Consider the following 26,165-nt stretch of genomic DNA (forward strand, 5'->3'; position numbering starts at 1 on the left):
TTTGCTGTTTTTTCTCCAGCACATTTAAGTGTAGGGTTTGCTTGTGTACTTGAGACCTTTCTTGCTTCTTGAGAAAGGCTTGTATTGCTATATATTTTCCTCTCAGGACTGCCTTTGCTGTGTCCCAAAGATTTTTTGAACACTTGTGTTTTCATTTTCTCTTGTTTCCATGAATTTTTAAAATTCTTCTTAATTTCCTGGTTGACCCACTCATTCTTTAGTAGGATGCTCTTTAGCCTCCATGTATTTGAGTTCTTTCCAACTTTCCTCTTGCAGTTGAGTTCTAGTTTCAAAGCTCTGTGGTCTGAAAATATGTAGGGAATGATCCCAATCTTTTGGTACCAGCTGAGACCTGATTTGTGACCCAGGATGTGATCTATTCTGGAGAATGTTCCATGCGCACTAGAGAAGAATGTGTATTCTGTTGCTTTGGGATGGAATGTTCTGAATATATCTGTGATGTTCATCTGTTCCAGTGTGTCATGTAAAACCCTTATTTCCTTGTCGATCTTTTGTTTAGATGATCTGTCCATTTCAGTGAGGGGGTGTTAACGTCCCCTACTATTATTGTATTATTGTTGGTGTGCTTCTTTGATTTAGTTATTAATTGGTTTATATAATTGGCTGCTCCCACGTTAGGGGCATAGATATTTAAAACTGTTAGATCTTCTTGTTGGACAGACCCTTTAAGTACGATGTAGAGTCCTTCCTCATCTCTTATTATAGACTTTGGCTAAAAATCTAATTTATCTGATGTAAGGATTGCCACCCCAGCTTTGCTTTCTTTTGATGTCATTAGCATGGTAAATTTTTTCCATCTCCTCACTTTAAATCTGGAGGTGTCTTTGGGTCTAAAATGAGTTTCTTGTAGACAGCATATCGATGGGTCTTGTTTTTTTAATCCATTCTGATACCCTATGTCTTTTGATTGGGGTATTTAGCCCATTTACATTCAGGGTAACTATAGAAAGATATGAATTTAGTGTCATTGTATTTCCTGTAAGGTGCCTGTTACTGTGTATTGTCTCTGTTCCTTTCTGGCCTATTTCTTTCAGGCTCTCTCTTTGCTTAGAGGACTCTTTTCAATATTTCCTGTAGGGCTGGTTTGGTGTTTGCAAATTCTTTTAGTTTTTGTTTGTCCTGGAAGCTTTTTATTAAAAATTTAATTTTATTTTTTCAATGTTCCAAGATTCATTGTTTATGCACCACACCCAGTGCTCCATGCAATATGTGCCCTCCTTAATTCCCACCCATCCCCCTACCTCACAGCCTTCCAAAACCCTCAGTTTGTTTCTCAGAGTCCACAGTCTTGCATGGTTCATCTTCCCCTCTGATTTCCCCCAATTCACTTTTCCCTTCCTTCTCCTAATGTCCTCCATGTTATTCCTTATACCCAACAAGGAAGTGAAACCAAATGATAACTGACTTTCTCTGCTTGACTTATTTCATCCAGCATCATTTCCTCCAGTCTTGTCCATGTTGATACAAAAGTTGGGTATTCATCCTTTCTGATGTAGGTGTAGTATTCCATTGTATATATTGACCATATCTTCTTTACCCATTCATCTGTTGGAAAGCATCTTGGCTCTTTCCACAGTTTGGCAATTGTGCCCACTGCTGCTATGAACATTGGGGTACATATGGCTCTTTTTTTCACTACATCTGTATCTTTGGGGTCAATACTGACCTGGAAGCTTTTTATCTCTCCTTCTATTTTCAATGACAGCCTAGATGGATATAGTATTGTTGGGTGCATATTTCTCTTGTTTAGTTCTCTGAGTATACCATGCCAGTCCTTTCTGGACTACCAAGTCTCTGTGGATAGGTCTGCTGCCAATCTAATATTTGTACTGTTGTATATAAAGACCTCTTGTCCTGAGCTGCTTTCAGGATTTTCTCTTTGTCTCTGAGACTTTAAGTTTTACTATTAAATGATGGGGTGTTGACCTATTTTTATTGATTACGAGGGGGATTCTCTGTGCCTCCTGGATTTTGATGCCTGTTTCCTCCCCCAAATTAGGGAAATTCCCTGATATAATTTTCTCCAATATACTTTCTGCTCCCTCTCTCTTTCTTCTTCTGGGACCCCAATTATCCTAATATTATTTTGTCTTATGGTATCACTTATCTCTAGAATTCTCCTCTCATGATCCAGTAGTTGTTTATCTTTTTCTCAGTTTCTTTTTTCTCCATCATTTGGTCTTCTATATCACTAGTCTCTCTTCTGCCTCATTTATCCTAGTAGTAGGAGCCTCCATTTTTGTTTGCACCTCATTAATAGCTTTTTTGATTTCAACTTGGTTAGATTTTAGTTCTCATATTTCTCCAAAAGGGGATTTTGTTTCTCCAGAAAGGGATTCTCTAGTATGTTCCATGATTATTTCGAGCCCAGCTAGCACCCTGACAATCATCATTCTGAACTCTAGTTCTGGCATCTCACTAATGTCTGTATTGATTAGGTCTCTAGCTATCGATACTGCCTCTTGTTTTTTCTGAGGTGAGTTTTTCTGCCTTGTTATTTTATCCAGATAAGAATAGATGAATGAGAGAACAAAATACAGAAAGGGTAGCAACAACCCCAGAAAAATATACACTAACCAAATTGGAAGAGACTTGAAACTGGGGGGAGAAGAAAGGAGGAAAAAAAAATCTCTCTCTATATATATTAGAATGATGAATAGAACAGAGCCACACACTTGATTTTGGGTGTATTTTGGTCTGTTAGAAGAAACTGCTTCCCAAAGTATTAAGGAAAAAAAACCACACACACACACACACACACACACATATGTATATATATATGTATATACACATATATACATATATATACACACACACACAAATAAGGGTAAACACAATGAACGGATGGAATATGAATGCAAAGATGAAAATTAAAAAAGATTTTAGGGGCGCCTGGGTGGCTCAGTGGGATAAAGCCTCTGCTTTCAGCTCAGGTCATGATCCCAGGGTCCTGGGATCGAGCCCCACATCGGGCTCTCTGCTCAGCGGGGAGCCTGCTTCCTCCTCTCTCTCTGCCTGCCTCTCTGCCTACTTGTGATCTCTGTCTGTCAAATAAATAAAATCTAAAAAAAAAAAAGATTTTAAAAAAGGAATTGATAAGAAGTTGCTTGAAAAAAGAAAAAAAGAGGAAAGAATGTGATCAGGCTGAGACTAGAACAAAGCCATGCACTAGATTTAGGGTATATTTTGATCTGTTAGAAGAAACTGTATCCTGAAATTTTAAAGAAAGAGAAACCTATATGTATATAAAAAAATAAGGTTAGGGGCACCTGGGTGGCTCAGTGGGTTAAAGCCTCTGCCTTTGGCTCAGATCATGATCCTGGGATCCTGGGATCAAGCCCCACATGGGGCTTTCTGCTCGGTGGGTAGCCTGCTTCCTCCTCTCTCTCTCTGCCTGCCTCTCCATCTACTTGTGATCTCTGTCAAATAAATAAACAAAATCTTTAAAAATTTTTTTTAAATTAAAAAAATAAGGTTAAATACAATGAAGGGATAGAAACAATGAAAATTTAAAAAGATTTTTTTAAAAAAGGTATTGGTAAGATAAAATAGTTTAAAAAGAATAAAATATTATAATAATATAATTTAGAATAGAATAGAATAAAAATTTTAAAATAGAATAAGAAAAAAAAATTTAACTTTGAAAGACTAAAGAATCATGGGAAAAAAAGCCATGAATTTTAAGTGTTGCTTTCCCCAGCTCTGGAGTTCTGCAGTTCTCATTGATCGGTGAACTTGGTCTTGGCTGGATGTTCTTGTTGATCTTCTGGGAGAGGGGCCTGTTGCAGTGATGCTCAAATGTCTTTACCTGAGGCAGAATTGCACCACCCTTGCTAGGGGCCAGGCTAAGTAATCTGTTTGGGTTTGCTCTTGGGAGCTTTTGTCCCCTGAATGCTTTCCATACTGGTTTGGAGGACAGGAATGAAAATGGCGGCCTCCCAATCTCCGGCCCTGGAGAGGCCGAGAGCTCAGGGCCCCACTCCTAACTGTGCCCTCGGAGAAAAGCAGTCAGTCCCTCCCATTTCCCTGGTCTCCAGCAGCACTCTGAGCTCACCCGACCTGTGACCGAGTGTTTCTATATCTGGCCCAGCCACGTTTGGAGTCTCCAAACCAAGCTGTTTCCTGCAGCACACTCCACGCCGCTCTAAGAGCAGTGGCCCAGCTGTGCCTTGGATCACGTTTAAGGTAACCCGAGCTGAGAGCCCACCCCTTGGCTCTGTCTCTGTAGCCAGCTTCCCCACTCTGATACCTGGGAGCTCTGCCGTACTCAGACACCCCTGGTCTTTCTGTGACCCTGTGGGTCCTGAGACCACACTGTCCCCTCAAGGGCTCCACCCCCCACTTAGCCTCTGGAGCAATGTCCATCCATGGAGAGGACTTCTTGAAGTTCTGATTTTGTGCTTCACTGCTCTACCCCTTGCCGGGAGCCGGCCCCTACCCCCACCATAGTCTATCTTCCCAAATGTTGCCTTGGATTCACTTCTCTGCACGTCCTACCTTCCAGAAAGTGGTCACTTTTCTGTTCCAAGAATTGCTGCTCTTCTCTTCAATCTCCTGTTGAGTTTGTAGGTGTTCAGGTTTGATAACTGTCTAGCTGAATTCCTGGGACCAAGCATATTTAGGTTTCCTACTCCTCTGCCATCTTGCTCTTAATCTCTGCCCCCTGTCTTTACTTGGCTCAAAGTTTCATGTCTTTTTGGTGCTGAAGAATATTCCATTGTCTGGATGAGCCACAGTTCATTTGTCTATTCATCTGCTAAAGGAGATCTTGGCTGCTTCCACATTTTGGCTGTCATGAACAAAGGTACTATAAACTATGTGCAGGTTTCATATGGACAGAAGTGTTGTTTTCTCTTGTTTTGTTGAATAATGAGTGAAATGGATACTTTTTACAATATACTAAGTAAAATGGACAATAGTGATATGGATAGCATGACATATGCACATGGGTGTATATTTGTCTTAAAAGGCCATATTTTAAGATGTTAGGCACCTACTTTTTTCTGGATTTATATAGGTAATTTTTTTATGTTCCAAATTTTGTTACAATAGTATCTCACATTTTCTATTTCAAACAAATTATTCTTTTTATCATGGGACTAACTCCCTCCAATAAATGGCTTCATAGTCAGCACCCAGGTGTTATCAAAAAAAAAAAAAAAAAAAAGATGATCTACATGGATAATCTGCTTAATTTTTAGGAGCAGAAGGCTTTCTTCCGATGAGGTCCTGCCCAGAATTCAATATATAAAAAAAGAAAAGTGGCCTTGTGACAGAATGCCTCAGTGTGCTGTAAACTTACGTGTCTCTGGGAGCCCTAGGGCATGATGGACAGTTTTAGAACCACATCCTACCTCATCTGCCTCACCTGCTTTAAAATTGAGACACTTAGGTTTAAGCCAGTGCCTTTTGCTTTAGGATGGAGCTTGGAATCTGTGCCAGTGACATGTCCAGAGAGAGCCTACATACCCTCCCCAGCAGAAGACTCTGGGGACAGGTGTATCAATACAAAATCTCTTCGTTTGAGTGTGTGTATTGTCTTCACGACTCTGCCTTACACATTCTAATTACCATTAAATTCATTCCTCTGAGTGCCAGCTGAGCACCAGCTTTCTGTCCCCACAGCTCTTAGTCCCTGCTGCACAGCAGTTACCATGGTAATAGAGTCACTCAACCATCACCAGAGTACCTGCGTCGCGGTTTTGTGTTCTCCGTTTTGCGTAACTCTACACCTTAGCGAGTTATTTCCTGACATTTTCTGGCTCTCACCAAAGTCGTCTTCATTCTAAGAAAAAAGCATAAATTGCAAAAATACAATTTCAGAACCAAAAAACCGCAATGTTCTCTCAAGAAACAGGACCTAGAAGACTTTCGAAGGATGGGGTGGCAGAGATGTGCTCGGATGCGTCCGCTGAATAAAGAAAGAACCAGTGAATCTTGGGCTCATAAAGAAACAGACGATTTCTGTTTTGCTCTGCTCTGCTAGAAGGAATGGTGTGGTCCAACTTGAAAACGAGAGAGAGGAGGACCAGGTGCCTGCATCTAAGTCATGCCACTTTATAATAAGAGTTGAGACTAAGGTGTGTCACATAACATAGGCCTCCAATGTATAAAATAAAGCAAAATGCAGGACAGATAATTTTCTTCTTAGACGTTGGAATTTTGAGATGCTAAAATGTGCTTTGTTTAGTTTAAAGCAATCTCTGGTAGTAATGAGAATCAGAACGAGAATAAGAAAAATGCCTTCTTTTGTCAAGCTGTCCTGATTTTACCTTAAGGAAGTGAGTAAGCTGTGTTCTTGGAGGCATGTCCTCACCCCTGAGCTGCTGCTTTGAGATGTGATGGACATTTGGTTCACTTCTCCCTTACCTTTTCTGAGGGGGAATCCAATCTTTCTCCTATCTCATCCCGATTTGCCTTCCTCAGGCACTTCATTCCCAGTAAGGCAACAAGATAGATAAACCATGTCAGGTAGGTCCCTTTAGCTCTTTAGGAAATGTCCTCTGCTAGGCCTGTGACCTTGCCTTTGTATGACTTTGATTTTAACTTTGGCTCTCTGGCTGGCTCCAAAAAGCTATAAAAGAATGACAGTCCTGAGCTGGGTTGCATTTTCCATCTATTGAAACCCAAGAGTGTATAAAGCATAAATAAAATCTAACTTCCAGCACACGCATGATTTATGCGTGGAAGGGCTGCTGCCACACTGCCCGTTGTGTTATGGCTGTATATCTTACTTTAGCACAGTCTCCACACATAGGAGACGCTAACAAGTCTTTTTGGTTGAATGAACAGCAGTGATTTTAGTGTTGCATTAATGGGCGCGGCCATGTGTACATCTGAGTATTTGGTAACAAATACAATAGGGGGCGCTGTATACCGCGGGGAAGGATGACCTAGTGTTGCTCATTACAGAATCTGGCTGGTGGGCACTTAGGGACTCATTTTATGATTCTCACTTTCACAGACGCTGAACATTTCCTTAACAAAAAGTTAAAAATAAAACAACATGAGTTGGTGGAAATACAAGGCACAGGTAGAGGAGGGTGCTGGTCTTCGGGGCCCCTAATTACATGTGTGATGCTGGGTCGGTCACATCTGCTCAGCCTCAGTCTACCCATCTATACCCCAGTTTCGACTAGGTGTTCTTGTGATCTCTTCCAGAATCCTGACGTTTTTCTGGCTGCCGGAGGAGCAGCCCGACCTTCGGGGTAATTCCTGCTAATTCTTGATTACTCCTGCCACCTGGTGGCAGAATCTGAAACTTATGGCGCACGAGGAAGGGGCCTGCAGTTTTCAAGTTCAGGCAAGAAGGGGTGTGTGCGTGCGTGTGTGTGTGTGTGTGTGTGTGTGTGTGCGTGTGCGTGTGCGTGCGCGCGCGCGCGCGCGCGCGTGTGTGTGTGTGTGTGTGTGTGTGTGTGACAAGGGCACTTCTGGACGTATTTTGTAACATGTAATGGGATTGTTTTACCCCCTAGTGGAGTGTAGGTCTTGGCTTTTTAACATGTCCAGAAGTGTCTCCCATTGGAGGATTTCCAACGGGAATAATGGGGGCGCTGTGTGTGTAGACTGTGCTGGAAAAATAACCCTTGAGACATGGCTTGGCTTTGTTTTATTGCTTCTTTTCAAATTGGAGTCCGAGGGCCTGAATGGGTGGTCCATAATGACCCCTTAGCTCCTTGTTTCTTTACATCTACTTAGCAATTCAGATTAAGTAGCTACATTCGTACAGAAGACGACATACCTTAGGACACTGCGTTACAACCAATATTGTATTCTGCGTGCAAGCTTGTCACTCCACTGAGCGGGTGACAACGTTGCGGTGTTGTGTATGAGTATTTCTAAGCAGCTGACAGCACGGTACTTAATTTCTCTAGTTAGTGTTATTTGCTGAGTGTACTCAATTCTGGCCCGAGATTCTCTGAAGGGCAGATCCTTGAGCCTGGAGTCCTTTGTGCCTGGGTTCCGATCCCACATTTTCCATACGTCCCCAGTGAGTGTTGCAGGGAGTACAGATGGACAGAGGTTTTCTTTTCTTTTTTAAATTATTATTAATTTACTCCTTTCATCCAGTTTCTAAACACAACTTCTAAAACCTGAGAAATTACTGAAACCACCACCCCCATCTATTTATGGTATTTCCCTTCTATAGAATTGTAGCTGAACAGATAGCCACCTTGAAAAGAGGCTACATTTCCACTTATAGCTAAATTCTGGCCAATCAAAATATAAATAGATGTGGTGTCCTGAGTAGGGCAGCTCAGGAATAATCCTTAAGGGATGGCTGGCAGGTGTTCCTTTCCCCTTTCATTTTCCCCTACGTCCTGCTGCCTTGTGTGTGGATGGTTCCAGCTGGGCCATGAACGCCAAGGCCCCATCCTGAGGACGCCAGAGTGGGAAGTTGTTGGATACTTGGGGCTCTGCAAATCTTGAGCAATGCTTCCACTCCAGTTCTGTACTCCCCACGTCCTACTTTTATCTGTGGGAAATAAGCTTCTCCCTTGTTACTTTTGGCTTTTGCTTTTATTTGCTCCTGCTTCGATAGTAGTAGTAGGTGAGATCGTGCCATTTGGGACAACATGGATGGACATAGAGGGTATTATGCTAGTGAAATAAGTCAGGGAGAGAAAGACAAATACTGTATGATTTCACTTATACCTGGAATCAAAAAACCCCCACAAATAAATAAACAAAAAGCAGAATGAGACCCATAAATACAGAAAACAAACTGCTGGTAGCCAGAGTGGGGGCGGTTGGATGAAATGGGTGAAGAGGAGGGGGAGACAGTTCCCTGTTCCAGTTATGGAAGGAATAAGTCATGGGCATAAAAGGTACATAAAAGGTTCAGCATAGGGTCAGTGTATTATAATAGCATTGTATGGAGACAAATGGTAGCTATGCTTGTGAGCATAGTATGATATAGACACTTGCAGAATCCCTATGTTTGTACACCTGAAACTAGTGTAACATTGTGTATCATTGTGTAACATTGTATGCACTAAAAAAAAGAAAGACTAGCTAGAAATGGCAGAGGTGCTGAAAGATACCTGTGGCTACTTTTCAACTATACCTAGGCTTTGGTGGTCATTTCTTCCAACAGGGTATTGGGCCTCCCAGGGTGGCCCTGATTGTACCATGTGGCTTCCATTTCTCAGTTTTTGTGGTTAGGGTGACTCTGCTGCCGGGGAGCCTTTCTCTGACCTTCTTTACAGACACTGCTCGGCCTGGTGCACTCTGACTTCTTGCTGAGGGGGCTGCGATGGGCTTGAGCCTGGGGTACCTTCACCCCTGGAGAGACTTTTACCCTGACCTTTGATAGGATCTAGATGCTGTCACTTTATGACGAACGGGAATGGCCCATCAGGCAAATATGTTCATAAGGACTCTGAGGAGTTGGTATGAAGGTCTTTACCTGGTTCTAGAACTTGACACTTCACAGCAAATTTTGTGAAGTGTTTGCTAATCTACCTTGGCCAGAAGGATTTATACCACCAAAACAGATTTAGATTGATGATGAGAGTTGCTAATTTTACTATGTGTGTATATGTCTATCTGTCTGTCTATATATGTATATAGGTATGCATTGATCTATCTATATATATCTATCATCTATCCTTCTACCTATCTATCTTCACATTTCTGTACATCTTTGAAGCAATCTTCCTAGAAGCAGTCAGTGGGATACGTTCTGAGGAGTGATGCCTGAGAAATTGCTATAGATGTTCAAATCCCAAGACCAGTGGCAAAAATGGGAATATGATACCATTTGGAAAACTTGGAACTGTGTAAATCTGTATTATACCCCTAGACTCTAAGCTGAGAAGCCAGATTCTCTGTCCCCTGTTCTCTGCTGAATACCATCAGTATGACACAATGGCAGGCATGGAAGTGTTTGGTAACTGTTTTGCAACAGAAGGATATTTCTGGGGGCTGTTGGAGCTCATTATAGTGCAGTTAAAATCATGTCCCTACAACTGAGGAGAGACAAAATTGTACAGGACTGCTTTCTCTACTTCTCCAAGAGGGTTACTATATGTTCTAATATTCTAAAACTTAGATGCCGAAATGAAGGTGTCAGAAATACACCTCCATTTTTTTTAAGCTTCAAGTGATTGACTTAACCTTTCTGTGTCCATTTCTAAGAACGTGAAATGGGACTAGATTGGAGCAGCTGTTTTAAATAGTGACTTAAAATTCCAAAATGCAACATAAAGAGATCAAAGGAGGTGGCTCACCATGAATGTTAGGATAACCGTTTTCAGGAATATTGACAAATTATCTATATCAATTGGTGTTACATTATGATGAAAGGCTGGGTCCATTGTCATTTCTGGGCTCACATCCAGGCTTAATTTTTTGAGGCCGTATTCACCACTGTATAGGAGAGTAGCATTCATCACCTACCCAGTGCCACATATAGTAATTGACTGCTGTCGGTTGACTTTTACATTAATTTTATAGTTGAGTTTGCCACTTGCTGGCTTTCAGGCATTTGTAACCACTTTTTTCTCTATGGTTGAAATTTGGCATGGAAAAGTCAACATCTGTTTGGTGAATCTGATCTCTTCACATTGTTTGGGAATGTAGCTCCCCCTTTATTTATTTACTTTCTGCATTTAAAAACCTACAAATGTTGGGGCGCCTGGGTGGCTCAGTTTGTTAAGCCTCTGCCTTCAGCTCAGGTCATGATCCCAGGGTCCTGAGATCGAGCCCCATATTGGACTCCCTGCTCAACAGGGAGCTGCTTCTCCCTCTGCCTGCTGCTCCCCCTGCTTGTGCTCTCTCCTCTCTCTCTCTGAAAAATAAATTAATAAAATCTTAAAAAAAATGAAAACCTACAAATGTCAACTATTTTAAGGCTATTTTCTCTAAAATGTTTCCTCTAAATTGCATGGGGTTTGTCTCGGAACGACTGCATTTTCAAAGGCTGTATCCCAGAAGCCTTTGCTCTTTGCCTGTTACACATGACCCTCTTGGCTCAGGTGGCCTTCTGACTCAAGTCTCAGGTTTATGGAATCCTTAATGTAGTTCATGAGCTCTAGCTAGACCGTTCCTCCCTGAGACGGTCCTGTTTTTCTTGTGGGCCTGTGTGGGGTTATGGACTGGATTAAGGAGACCGCCTGTGGTTCATCACACTTCTCTGGCACAATTCTCTGTCACCTCTGAATGCTCTGAAGGGAGCTTTGAATTGGGTGTGTGGAGGCAGGACCACAGAGCACTGATGACATTCTCCCCTCGTGATCTTTGTGAGCCAGGGGCAAATGGAACCCCTAAGTATAAGAAAGTAAGGAAAGACACAGTTCTAGATCCAGTAAGAAAAATCAGAGGAAGGTTTGTAATGATAAGATTTATAAAAATAAATTGAAGCCTGAATGTACTCAAAGAACATGGTTTCCATGATTTTCTTGGAGAAAAGATTAGAGGAACAGCCAAACAAAAGATTAATGAGAAATTATGGCAAAAGGAATGATAGTATGTTTTGAATCTATTTAATAAATTAAAACCTTAATCTAGAGATTAAGATTCCAGAACAAATTTTAATATTTTAACCCCTGACAATGTAGAAAAATACTCAGAAAACTTGCTTGAAGGAGAAGGGAAGGAAAAAGTAGAAGTTAGGGTGAGCATGCCAATTTTCTTATCTTTTTTTTTTTTTAAAGATTTTATTTATTTATTTGACAGAGAGAAATCACAAGTAGATGGAGAAGCAGGCAGAGAGAGAGAGAGGGAAGCAGGATCTCTGCCGAGCAGAGAACCCGATGCGGGACTCTATCCCAGGACCCCGAGATCATGACCTGAGTCGAAGGCAGCGGCTTAACCCACCGAGCCACCCAGGCGCCCTTCTTATCTTTTAATTCTGGGAACCGAAAGAGATGATAAGCAGCAGTGTTTAAGGGAGAAAGGTAAATGCTTAAATATATATTCAGCTAAAATCAAGTGATGAAAGAGAAGGAAAGAAAATAAAAGAAGTTAGAAAATATATTAATTTTGTGATTTCTTATAATCTTAAGCTCGTTATAAAAGGAATCATTAAAAGAAAAAATAAGTCTTCAGAAGAAACCAAACAAAAATAAAAAAACACAAACATACAGTGAAAAGATTTTTACAAAGCACAAGATCAATTATGCTGAGAGGAACTAAGAACAAATAAACCCATCTGGCAGATCAATAGGTTTGATTGAATTAGAGGGAATAACAAATAAACACAGCCATATCCCGTGATGTCTTTCAAATTTATGATGTAGTGAAAGTATTATGCACTTAGCATAAACTGTACTTTGAATTTTGAATTTTGACCTCTTCTTGGGCTAGTGATGTGGAGTATGATCCTTGCCTGTGATGCTGGGCCTTGCCTGGTCGGCCATGAGATCACTAGGGTCAACAACTGATATGCTTAACTGATATGCTCAACAACTGATATATTCTGTACCCATGCAACCACTGTTTTTCACTTTACAGTATTCAGTATGTTACATGAGATATTCAACACTTTGTTGTACAATAGGATATGTGTTAGAAGATTTTGCCCAACTGTAGGCTAATGTAGGTGTTCTGAGCACATTTAAGGTAGGCTAGGCTAAGCTATAATGTTTGGTAGATTAGGTATATGAAATACATTCTTGACATACAATACTTTCAACTCATAATTGATTTATTGAGGCATAACCCCATTGTAAATTGAGGAGGATCTGTACTGGAAATGACTCAGTGACTCAGAAAGATATAACATGCAATGCCCATGATCTTAACTGACCAAGTCTGAATATAGGATTAAAATAGCAATTAACATGTTCCAAGAGAAACAATGATCAGAGTATAATCTCACACTCCGAGAAGCATGACTCTCTGTGTACAAATGGCATAGATTAGTGTAGAGGAAACTGAGGGAGAAATACCTAGAAACACATCTAGAAAGAGGTTGATAGAACTCTTTCAGTCTATGACAGATCAAATGGGCAAAAGTAAGGATAAGGAAGACCCAAACAATAAATAATATGATAAGATTAACATCCGTTGAATTCTATAACCTCAGTAGGAAATATTACCAAGACTGCTAGTTGTCCCTAATACCTGTTCTCTATTTCCTTTTCCCCCTCTTCCTTTTAAAGAGAGAGAGAGAGAGAGAGAGAGAGAGCAGGGGGGAGGGGCAGCAGGAGAGAAAGAGAGAAAATCCCAAGCAGACTCCACACTCAGCAGGAAGCCCGACACAGGGCTTGATATCATGACCCTGAGATCATGACCTGAACCAAAATCAAGAGAAGGACAGTCAACCAGCTGAGGCATCCAGGTGCCCCTTCTCTATTTCCTTTAAATATAGGGCTCTGAATTTTCGTGGGGCCCAAGATTTCCCAGAATAAAGTTGCATTTCTAACCTCCCTGTGGCTATAATTAAATTCTGCCACTGTGATTGAAGCTACGTGCAACTTCGGGGAAGTGTCCCAAACCAGGACAGTGGCTGCAGCCTATGGGCTCCTTCAGAATGTTTTGAAATACAGCTAAGCAGGGTTGGACCTGGTTAGTACTTGGATGGGAGAATTTTTTTTTTTTATTTTTTATAAACATATAATATATTTTTATCCCCAGGGGTACAGGTCTGTGAATCGCGAGGTTTACACATTTCACAGCACTCACCATAGCACATACCCTCCCCAATGTCCATTACCTCACACCCTTCTCCCAACCCCCCATAAGTGACTCTCACAAAACAAACTGAGGGTTGCTGGGGGGAGGGGGGTTGAGAATGTTTTAAAATATATAAAATTGCATATGTAATACTAAAAGGGAGCCAATGGTATTGAAATCCAGTTATTAAAATATTAAAATTAATTTGTGATAGTTTATATGCATCTTTATCAACACTTTAAAGAATATGAAAAAAAAACCCCAACAGGGTCCAGTGGCAAGTTCTAATAACTATCTTCATTTTGGTGCCATTGATGTAAATCGTATTTAGAGGTATTTGCAACAGATACCGAGTTTTTCCTGTACTTGTATATATTAACTCAGTGTAGTGAGGGTTCTTTTGCATCTTTCATATCCATTTCAAGAAGCAGTTCCACCTGAAGGTGCTCTGTCTGTCTCAGGTCTGGGGAGAAGGCTTCACTGCCCGTCTTCCTCCTGGTGCATCTCTTACTTTGTATTCGATAACATGTGATTTCAGCTTGGACAAGATATTCTTAGAGCAATAATATGACAATGCCTGGACTCCTTACTTACTGAGCCAGACACAATGCTCTGCACTTTTCCTCACACTACTCTACTTAACACTTCCTTCCCTTGCTTCTCTGATATTTGCAACTCTATCAATTTTTCATTGCTGTGAAACCAAGAATTCATAGAGAAACATCCTTTCTCCTCCTTTTAAAAACCAGTCTTCTGTCTGAACTTACAGGTTGCTATGGTCAATGTTTGTGTGCCCCTATAATTCATCATGTTGAAATTCTAACCCCCAGAGATGAGGGTGTTAGGAGATGGGGCCTTTGGGAGGTGCTTAAGTCATGAGGGTGGAGCCCGCAGGAATGGGAGTAGTGCCCTTACAAGGGAGGTCCCACAGAATGTAGCCCCTTCCACTGTATGAGGACCATAGGGAGAAGACGTTGGCTATGAACCAGGAAGAGGGCCCTCATGAGAACATAACCATGTCAGTATCTCGATCTTGGACTTCTAGCCTTCAGAACTGTGAGAAATAAGTGTCTGTTGTTTATAAGCTGCCCAGCCTGTGGTGTTTTGTTGTAGAAGCCCCAATGGACTAAGGTTCTATTTTCTTGCCCCATTTGGTCTTTGACCCATTCCAATTTGGCTTTCACTGCTACTACTCTATGGAAATCACCCTTGCCAAATTCACGGATGGTTTTCATGTCCTTAAATTCAGTTTTCGTCATACACAATGGGTCACTTCCTCCTTAAAATAGTCTTGTTCTTGGCTTCTGTGATATTACAGATTGTTAGTTTCCTCCTCCCACCCAGACTTCTCTCTTTCCTGTACCCTATTAGCCTTTCTACTCAACCCTTAATGTTACATACAGTTCCTCAGGGTTCTGTCTTAGGCATTCTCGTTTAGTCCTCTAACAAATAAATTCTTATGCATCTACTATGGGCTAGAGAATGTTGTTGCTGAGCGCTGCATATATGGTCCCTGTTCTTAGGGAATTTAGAAGAGAAGCTGTCCACCATAAGTTACACAGTTAATTATTTTACTATAGTCATGACAAAAACTTAAAAAGTTCAGCTCCTACACATTGTAATGCTTTTACAGATTAATTAGAATGAACTTAGCTGTGTCTAAAATTCCAAGGATGCAACCCCTTTAGTCAAGGGAGAAACAGAAATATTCTTAACAGCTAAATGTCTTCTTATAGTTGAGAAAGAAAAAAAAAAAAAGAAACAAGGATATAATTCCTTTGACTCTATCAATTGAAACTAAAATTCTTCTTATTCTCATTTCCTGCTTTGATTTGTTTTTAGTAGGCAAATCTCTAGTCTGTCTAAAGGGATCAAGGGTGATACTAGAGCTCTTTTTTTTATGAAAATGCATTTGATGCCAAAGCCTGAATCACCTCCAGGATGAAGCCTTGGTTTCTCAGGTCTGCCTTACTCTTGTGCTATTTTGGGAAATCATGGTCACTTCCTAAGTATTAATCTTACCTTGAACCAGACTATTTCATGCCAGAACAGTTGGTAGCGAGTCATTAAAGAGAATAATCACTGCTCCATTCACATTTGAATTTGCTTACATTTGGAAAAACGTTGCTTTTTGATGATTCCTAAAACCGAGAACATCTTTCCAAGGAGCACTGACTAAATGAATATAAATTAATTAGAAACACATGGAATAAATTTGGAGCTTGTAAAATATTTTTTAGAGATGCAGTTGACTAAATTAGAAATGGATCAGAATGAACCAAAGTATTTGAACAATAACTTTACAAAGGCCTTTTGAAGAGACACAGATGCTGGGAGCCAAGGTCTCTCAGTCTGGCAGGGACCCAAAGGGCTTGACGTTCACATTTGGTTGACATTAAAACAATTGAAAGTTGCCTGTTGGTGTCTTCCGTAGTTTCCCATCAGTAGATTCCAGTATCTGCTATATGAAGAGGCAGACTTCACACCTGGATTTCAAAAGCTTGGTTTGGCCCCTAAATGATTTAGTTAATGGTCCCTGATACTTGAGCATTTGGGAGGTGCTAGTGCTTTCTACCAATCTCCCCATAGTCCTGTGGGTGTAGGGTATTAGAGCCTATTTTTGGATGGGGAAATAGATATGGAAGTTAGGTAACTTGCCTAAATGGCAGTCCCGGCAGTGCGGCTTGGAAACCTCAACTCTTCACCCAAAGAACCTATATTTCTCCCTTCTCATAATGATTCAATATGTGACTTTTTTTTTTTTTTAAGATTTTATTTATTTATTTGACAGAGAGAGATCACAAGTAGACAGAGAGGCAGGCAAAGAGAGAGAGAGAGGGAAGCAGGCTCCCTGCTGAGCAGAGAGCCCGATGCGGGACTCGATCCCAGGACCCTGAGATCATGACCCGAGCCGAAGGCAGCGGCTTAACCCACTGAGCCACCCAGGCGCCCTCAATATGTGACTTTTAACCTTAGTATCTGTGTTTAACCCCACACCCCACCCCAGTGTGGCTTTTCTCGAAAGCTCATCCTTTTCTTCCCTCTCCACTTCCTCCTTAAGAAGGGGCCCCTTTTTATCTCCAGCCAAGTTCAAAGTCACACGCAGTACAGTCAGTTCTTGGACTATTACAGACCACTTCTTATTACACCTGTGCCTTTTAAATTCCTCCCCTCCTAATTCTTTCTTCCCTCTTCTCTGACCTCAAGACCTCACGCTCTGAGGAGGAATGAGGAAATAGCCATGTGGGTCAACAGGAAGCCTAATTTTGCTGGCTCCTGGAAATGTCTCTTGTTGGTTTTGTGTGTTTCTTTGTCTCTCTCTCCCTTCCTCACTGGATCCAACATACCACGGACCAAGACCTTTGCTCCCACCTGCTCTTTCTGAATGGGTTTGGCCCTCAATTACATAATTTCTATTTCAAACCTTCCTGATGGTGCAAGTTGGACCAGCGGTCTCTAACCAACTTCCTCCTTGCAAATATTTCTCAACTAATGGATTCAGATGGAGGAGAAACTAGGATGCAGTAATTTGAAGTAGAAAAATAAAAATTCTTTAAAAGTTAGAAAGGTCATCAAAGGTAATATAATTCAAAGGGAGGGACGCTGACAGGGAAGTAGGACCCACTGGGTGGGGGGCTGGATAGCTGCACAACTTTGTAGATTGTGCTGTCTGGAACTATGCTATGCTCCCGAAGTTGAGCAGGTGGAGGGAGTAAAGCAGCTAGATAGTCCAGAGGGGAGCAGATATGCCTGTCTTGTCCCCTTTTAAGGTATGGCTGACACTGTCTCATGGTGCAAAAAGCATTGCCTCACCTTTATGGGCTGTTTTCTGACCATGTTTCATGGAGGAGTTTATACCATTCCTTATAATCTGGCTGGATAGTTTATTCTAGAATGTTCCTGAGTCTGCAGAGTATAAAAACTCAGTTTTAAATCTAAACTTATCATTGGTCTTAGATTCTTGGGACCAAGATTTTGAAATTAGCAAAGAACCTTGATGTGAATCAGAACTGGCCTCTCGTCCGTCTGGCTGTCTCTTTACCACGTTTTCTGTTCCCTGCACATGTATCTCATACCTTCCCACTCAGGGCTTTAGCTTCTTCACGTAGTGTGAGATGGGAAACAATAATTTTTGACATGGTAGCTTAGGGAATTATTTGTGCCATACTTGGTATTTCCTTCTGCCTAGCACCCATGCAGTAGGTGCTCAATATCTGTATTTTTGGGGGGCCACCTGGGTGGCTCAGTCAGTTAAGCGTCTGACTCTTGATTTTGATTCAAGTCATGAGCTCAGGGTTGTGAGATTGAGCCTGGTGTAGGGCTTCACACTCAAGGGGGTCTGTTTGAGATTCTCTCTCTCTCTCTGTCTCTGCCTCTGCCCCTCCCTGCCTCCAGAGCTCTCTCTCTCAAATAAATAAATTTATCTTAAAAAAGTTATATATATATATATATATATATATATATGCATATATATATACACACACACACATATATATATACACACATATGTGTGTGAGTGTGTGTATGTGTGTGTATTTGTTGAATGAATGAATGAATGCAAGCATTTGGGAAATATTCCCCACCTCCCAATCTAGGTGAGACCACTTTTTCATGTCATGAATAGCGCTTTTTACAGACTATGTTGTGCTGATTTGCCATTGTTAACTAATTTTAACCAAATGGCTGCTGTTCCCAGCTTTTTGCATGATGCCTGGTACAGGGTTGATACATTTTTGTTGAATCAATAAATGTCATGCTTTATGTCAAAGAGTTTTGACTCTTGGAAGGGAAAAAAACAAAGCTTTGAATTTACAGAATCAGGAGACTGAAAGGAACACTGAGAAGTCTTCAGGTACATTTTCCTGCTTCCCAGTGGCACCATTCCTGCACATCATCTATGTTCCTGAACACCTACAGGAGGGTCTTTAACCATGTGACTAACAGCATTTTCCGAAGAAACCTCTGTCTTTATTTTACTTCCAGAAGCTGTAAGACATGCATACCATCTTTTTCTTTTTTCCCCCTTTCTTTTCTTTTCTTTTCTTTTTCTCTCTCTTTTTAAATTTCCCTTCCAGGAAAAAGAAAGAACAATTAGGCATGCCAAGGCTATAAGCAGCTTCTGGGTCAAATACCTTAGGCAATGTGTGGAGTAGAATTAGGTGTCTCCAAATCCAGATCTCTGGTTTGAGTGAAAATCATACTGTACTATGTTTGTCTAAATCTGCAGTCTGAAGACAGAATTCCAAACTCTGTAGCCTGATGGAGACTTGGGGCTCCTGCTCACAATAATCTGTTCTATGTAAAATTCCAAATATTTTCACCTTTGATTTTTTTCATTTTGACCAATGACAGTTCAGCTAGCATCCAGGGCTTCTCATCAACATCAACAATGTCTGGATGAAATGGGTCAGTAGGTGCTACCACCTTCATTTTAAATTAAGAGACTGAAAATAGTGTAAATAAAGTAAGGGACTATGGAGCAAAGTAAAAAACTGAATCCTTAAATTCTTCCCCTCTGAGGTGTCATGGAAGAGCCTTGGGTTCTAGCCATCGAGGCTGTTAGAAATAAGTCTAGGTATGATCTGATTCAAGGAAAAGAGAGAGAATTGTTTTTTAACTTCCTTCACAAAGGCAATTATTGCCATGTGTTTGCTCTGTTGCGTTAGTGGAAACCTACTCAACCACCTGGTGTGATTCATGTGGCCATCCCCCAGGGGGTTAGAGGGAAACAGTGCTCTTCCTCTTTACTTTACATGATTACTTCCAACCTCAGAACTTCTCTATTCAAATGGTCTGTGCCAAATAATTCTTGCACTTAGATGACCTCCCAAATTTTGACTTCCATTGAACAAACTCTTCAAAGTGGACTGGCTTACCAGGCAATTCAAGGAGTAGGTCAGCTTTTCTCTGTGTGTGTAGAGTGGAGCACATTTCCCATCTAGTCCTGTCTCGGGTCTTGCGTAACTGGGTCCCACCTAGCTGATGTCAGAGTGAGCATGGGCTCTGTGGCTCTGAGGGCCACTGGTGGTAAAATCAATGCTGACTCATAGGCAAGAGGCAACTTTAGCTGGGTTTCTAAGTAACACCCTTTAATAAAAGTATTCCTTCAAAAATTGTCTGAATGTTCACCCTTAGAAATTCTGAGCTTTATCTGAGCTCTTTTGCTGCCAACTTTCCACTTTCTCTCTTTTCTGGATCCTTCCCCCAACTTGGACTTTGGAAAAATCTTTCAGTTGCCCTATTCTAAGAAGACTGACCCTAAATATGGACACTTGATAAATGTGTTGTCAAGTTGGGAAAATTATATATATATTTTAGTGATGCCAAAATAATTGGATACCTGTGTAGAAAAACAAAAACTTGATGACCACCTTACACTATACATAAGATCTCTTTTCAGGGGGACTAGAGTCCTCAATGTAGAAGGCAGCAACGAGTTTTTGGGAAATATGGGAGAGTATTTTTATGATCTTTCAAGGCAGAAAAAGATGGCTATATAAACAGGATATATAAAACAGAAACACTTGATAAATGGGACCACACTATAATTACCTTTTGTGTACCCAACTACTACAGAGTGAAAGACAGCTTAAGGGTGGTAGAAAGTATTTGGAAAGCATGTAACTGAAAAAGGGTTTGTATTCAGAACTTTAAAGAACTCTTTCCAAATTAGTAAAGAAAAGACAAAATCCAGTAGAGAAAATAGGTGAGAAACTTGAACAAGTATTTCATAAAGTTGGCATCTAGTGGCCAGTAACAAAGGAAAATGAAAATGAAACCTCACTGTTAAACACCACTTACTATATACATCATCAGAATCACTGAAATTAAAAAGCCAGATAAATATGGTGAGGCTCTGGAGTAAAAGGAACTCACACTCTGTGGATGGAAGTGTAAATTGGTAAAACCACTTGGGAAACCAGTTTGGCATTATTGCTAAAGTTGAAAATATATATACATTCCCAATGACCTAGCAATTCTACTCCTAAATATAACACCAAATAAATTGGTTACGTGCACAACAGGAGACATGTCAAAGAGTATTTATAGCTGCCTTTGTTTGTAGAAGTTCCTAAAAGCTCCAAGCTTAATGACATAAATGTCCACCAACAGTAAAATAGATAAATTGTGCAATGTTTATGGAGAATACTGTATATCAATGAAATTGGATGAACTCCAGTTACATGCAACAGCATGGCTGAGTCTCCGAAACAAAAAAACTGAGCACAAGAAGTCAGATACAGAATGATTCCTCTTGCCCAATTCCACATAAATGTTTTAAAATAAGCAAAGAAAGGGCGCCTGGGTGGCTCAGTGGGTTAAAATAAGCAAAGAAATCTCTTGTAATTTTCTCTTTACATAAAGTTTAAAAATGGACAAAAACAATTCTTGGGGATTCATAATTATAAGTTAAGATATTAAACAAAGCAGAGAAGTAATTACTATAAAGTTGGGATCATTGTCACCCCCAGGGGCGAGTGGCAGCTGTGGCAGATGTGCGGGGTTGGGGTGTCTGAGCTGAGGGATGGCGATGCCTTGTTTCTTGACATGGATGGCACTTTATAATAAGGTGTCTATTTGATTTTGTGTGTTTTTCTGCATGTTATATTTCACAATGAGATTTCTTTTTTTTAATAGAAAAGTCCCCTATTTATAGCCCCAATCTTGCCTCCCTTGAGCCTGTCTCTCTCTTCACCACTCTGCTCGCCATCAGAGAAGGAACATCCTTCCCTTATTTTCCCCTTTTCTCAGCTCCCACTCGTAACACAAACTGCCCCTATCCACACCCGTGGTCACCAGTGACCTCTTGGTTGGCAAATTGAATAAACTTTTCTTTGCTGCTGATGTTGTGGTTCCCTTTTCCCTTGGCTTCCCCAGACGCTTCTCTCCCCTGATGTTGCTCCTCCTTCTCTCCCCATGGCCTCTCTGCTTCATTCTCTGATTGCTCCAAAAACACTGGGGCTCCCTAGGCTTCCCTCCTGCTGGTTTCATTCATGCCACTGGCTCATCACTGTGCTAATGGCCCCCGAATGCATCATGTTCCCTTCCAGACCCAGGTGCACACATACCTAGAGCTTCCCGCCTCCTCTCCATCCTCATCTAGGGGTAGGGAATCACCCTAATTTCATCCAACAGGCTTCAAAATGAACTCATGGTCTTCCTTGCTCCAACCCTACTTCTGGATTTCCCATATACATGAAGGGAACCTCTAAGTTGAGTTCTCAAGCTAGAAATGTTGACTTGGTCACTCTTTAACCTGCCCCAACACCAAGAGCTACTGTTACTATGTTCACGCTGTGCGCTAGGCACTTGCTATGGTCTAAATGTTTCCCCACCAACCCCCCAAAATTTCCTCTTTGGAAAATCTAATGCCCAATGTGACAGTATTAAGTGGTGGAGCCTTTGAGGTGATCAGTGTCCTTATAAAAGAGACTCCTTTTATATGCATACTCCCTTATGCATTCTGCTGTGTGAGGACACACCAAGAAGATGACTGTCCATGAGGAAGTGGCATTCACCAGATACTGAATCTTCTGCAGCCACCATCTTGAACTTCCAGGATCCAGAACTATGAGAAATAAATTTCTGTGTATATGCCACCCAGTCTGTGGTATTTTGTTACAATGACATGAACAAACTAGGATAGAACAGTTTTTTAAAACAAATATTACATGCTTTTTTTTTCTAACGTATATTACCTCATTTGATTCTCTCAGCCTCAAGATATGATATTGTTATTCTACCGTACAGAAGGAAGAAAATGGAAATATTAATAGCCAGAGCAGCCCTTAGGTCACCCTGACTCAATGCTAATTCCATGGCCGAGGGGACTTCCTACCAGTATCGGTGCTTCTGCCCAGAGCTGGTTTCCACCATGATTATCATCCTAACCTCCTAAATGCTGTCCCAACCACACACAAATCTCTTTCTATTTTGTCCACTCTCAGCAGGGCTAGTAGAGTACTTTAATAACTTGACAGTGTATATCCTGGTGGATTCTTTCCCGATGACTTTGCACACATGGAGGCTGTGTGATCTGGGGCCACCCTGGCCCTGTCCCTACTCTCCAGCCCCAGCTTATCTTCTCTATCCTGAGCACACATGTTCTTTCAGGCTCCTGGGCCTATGCAGACAGTTTTCTTTGCTTGTAGTGCTCTGCTGACACCCCTCCCAGCTCAACTGGGGAATCCCTGCCCATCTTTGAAGCCCTAACTGAAAGACTTCCAGGTCAGCCCAACTCCACTTGCATATGTATTTACAATGCACTTGGTGCTGACTTCTAGCATTATATTTTGTTTTTGTTTTACATCATATTACGATTCTGCCTGCTTTGCTCCTGGAGGGCCAGAATAGTGTATTATCCCTTCTTGAATTGGTATCCCTTTCCAATAGTGACCTATCTGGGAGGAGTTAATGGTTTTGCTGAGTAAATATGTGTCTCTGGAAATTCTTATCAAACAGCAAGAGTTAGAAGAAATAACCTGGTCACTGCTTGTTGTGTTGGTGTGTGGTATTCTGCTGGGTTTGAGACCTGGAGATGCTGGGTTTGAGCTCTGGAGATGTTTTGTTTTGATAGAAGAGAATGAGGGATAGAAGTCAGGGCTACCTTTGGTGGATGTGTGTCCCACTGACTAGGCTGTCAGTTGTGGGTGACATGGATCTCCCTCCTCTGCAGACATCTTTGTCTTGCTGTCACACTCACTTTGACTCTATCCCTTCCATTCTATCCCTTCCATTCTCTTGAACCATAAAGCCCTCGGAGTTGGGACTTTTTCTCATTTAACCCTTATGAAGGGAATCAGGATATGCCATCCCAAAATATACCACTTTGGCTTGAGAGTTATTCTGAGCTGAAAGCAATTGAGAAAAAGCAGACACCAAAAGATCACTTCAGTCTTTGTCTCTCTGTCTACAAGCAGAACATGACTTTCCCTTAAGCAGGTGTCCCATCTCCCGTAACAGTACTGGACAAAGAGATGGTACTGGGATAAGATTGCATAACCTCATATCAAACCTTATATTCCATAAGTTTCTCCAATGTATTTCCTACTCACTTCTCCACAGACTATTGGCCCAAAAAGCCCAAGTTCTCTTTCTCTCTCTCTCTCTCTTTTTTTTGGTCTAATCACTTCTCCACAATTTTTTGTCCTTTGTTAAAAGGGTATATAAACCCCTGGGTCTTGAAGTTTCTTTGGATTTTTCACTTCTTTTCTGTGAAGTTGCATGAACACAACATTAAAAATATTAATAAAATTTGTACGTCTTTCTCTGGTTAATCTGCCATTTCTCAGTTTAATTCACAGACTTCAGGTGCTGAATATAAGAGGGTAGAGGATAAGACTTTTCTTCCCCTACATTTATAACCTATGAGATGAAGATCACTGTGACTACATATAGACAACTGAACTGAAGCTCAGGGAAGTTACAGTAATTTGTGGGTGGAAGACTTAGAACTTGTGCCAAAGACCTTTTACTTTCCTTGTTTGTTTCTTTGCTAGTGCCTAAAAGTTTGTTTTGCCTTTGAGGTGACCCTGAATCCCAAGAGGTTTCTGACACCTGTTGGTGTGGGCTCTTCTGTCAGCTTAAGGAAGGAAACACAGCTAGGGGCATCCCTGAAAATTCCCCATCCCAGAGCCAGTCAGAAGAGCCCAGTGTTTCCCTGGGACAGGACACCTTCTAGATCTCTGCAGCACCCTGTCCAGAGGTCAGAGGCATTAATCACTCAATGAGTTTTGGTTGATGACATGAAACTGGTTTGCCTAACCTGGCTGCACTGGGGCGGCCACCATGGGACAGGGACTTTGGGACTTGCTGTAAGAGGAAGAACCCCTCAGGTGTTCCCTACATCCAATATCTGGATTCTCCCCATTCTTTCCATTTTTTCCAGCTCTTTGGGAAATACTGTCAGGGCCCGTGAGCCCAAAACAAAAGCCAGAGAGGATAGACTTGTTTCTAAGTGACAGGGCAAGTCAGGGATCAAAACAAGTTCTATTAAAAGAGACTTTTCAGGTTTGTCTGCCCAAGAAGAACCCAAGAAGGAAAAAACAATAGGTTTAAAGTGTTTCCTGAGGAAATCTTACTGCATTTCCATAACCCTGCTGCTTTCTTTCAGAAACTTGCCAAGGTGGTTAGAAAGAGCATTATTTGCAATGACTTTGTCATAAACGAGAGGAACTGTCGGCTCACCTGGAAGCCCATGTTGCTGTAGCCCTCTGCTTGGGGGGGCGTCGTACTCTTCAGCTCCAGGACATCGTGGCTGCTCTTGGAATTGGCTGGGGTCTGCATTCTTTTCGGACGTCTGCTCTAGAGGCTCCTTGTTAGTTCTGAAGAGGATCCCAGGCTCTGCTGATGTCAGAATGCCACCTGCTGTTTGTGGGAACCCGGGCACAGAGCCTGTGGGGCGGAGCAGGAGCCAGAGGGGGAAGGCGTGGAGGCTTTCGGATCCTCCCATCTCATTATCTTCCTGATTAGCCCTAGAATTGCTGGCCCATTTTTACTCAGGAAAACTCTTACAGGGCACAGAACAGAAAAGGATGCTTTCCCGATGGTCAGGAGGGAGATAATCTGTCTCCTGTGGATGGTGGTGGGGACTAGGAATCAGGGGAGGGCAGGGCAAGGAATGTAAGGGCTCGTTGCTACCAATCAACCGCTATTCTGTGCTAGGTTCATGCATATTGTATGATTGTATATTGTGGTTGTGGTTTATCTTCCATATAAGCAAAAACGGAGGTGTGGCAAAGTTAATGGTTTGCTCAGGGTCATTTCGTTAGTAAAGGGACGGTGAGAAGTCAAATTCATGTCTAGATGATTTTGAAGACTTTTTACTACATCCCTGACTGCAGACTGGATTGCTCTTAAAAAATCCAACTCCCAGAAATGCAAATAAGCCTCAGATGAATGGAATGTGACCAAGGGCTCATGTAATAAAAGGATTCTTTAGGAAATCATTAGCTATAGGATTCTTTCAAAATAGCAGTTTCCCTTAGTACATTTCAAATGAGCTACAATTGTGGGCCTCTGCGGAAATGTGAGATAAGCTTATGATAAGTGAAAAAGCTAGAATTAATAAGTGGAATACTGCATCACACAGTAGATGAAAGAATGGAAGACGGTATCAAATGTTACTAATGGTTAGTTCTGGGTTGTGGTTTTATGGGTGGTTCTTATTTTCTCTCTCAGACTTTGCTGAGTTTCCTATAAAGAGCATGATTTACTATTATTATCATGATATAGAGGATAGAGTGACTAAGAGCTCACTGGAAACACATGGCCTGGATTCAAATTCTGACTCTACTGCCCTACTGCAGCTAACTATAGCTCAAGAGCTAAACTCAGCCAACTGTTTAGCTTTTTTTATTTATTTATTTTAGAGAGAGACAGAAAGAGAATGCGCAGGCACGGCAGCGGGTTATGGGGGCAGGTGTGGAGGGAGAGGGAGAATCTCAAACAGCTTCCCCAATGAGCACGGTACCCGATGCGGGGCTTGATTTCATGACCCTGAGATCAAGACCTGAACCGAAAAC

General features: G+C 41.5%; 1 protein-coding gene across 3 annotated transcripts in view; it reads right to left on the reverse strand.

The window, feature by feature from the left end:
• SLC28A3 (solute carrier family 28 member 3) overlaps positions 1 to 25,008 on the reverse strand; it is a 70,272-nt gene extending 45,264 nt beyond the window's left edge. For all 3 annotated transcript variants that reach the window (XR_007122371.1, XM_047700697.1, XM_047700698.1), the window contains exons 1-2: positions 24,829 to 25,008; positions 5,711 to 5,806 (exon numbers count right to left, since the gene is read on the reverse strand). Coding sequence is in view for 2 of the 3 variants with exons in the window: in XM_047700697.1 (XP_047556653.1) it covers positions 5,711 to 5,806; positions 24,829 to 24,927 (195 nt within the window). In the remaining variant the exon portion in view is untranslated. The remainder of the gene's footprint in view (positions 1 to 5,710; positions 5,807 to 24,828) is intronic.
• Between the last annotated feature and the right edge of the window lie 1,157 nt (positions 25,009 to 26,165).

This window comes from Lutra lutra, chromosome 13, assembly GCF_902655055.1.
Source record: "Lutra lutra chromosome 13, mLutLut1.2, whole genome shotgun sequence".
Taxonomy (NCBI): domain Eukaryota; kingdom Metazoa; phylum Chordata; class Mammalia; order Carnivora; family Mustelidae; genus Lutra; species Lutra lutra.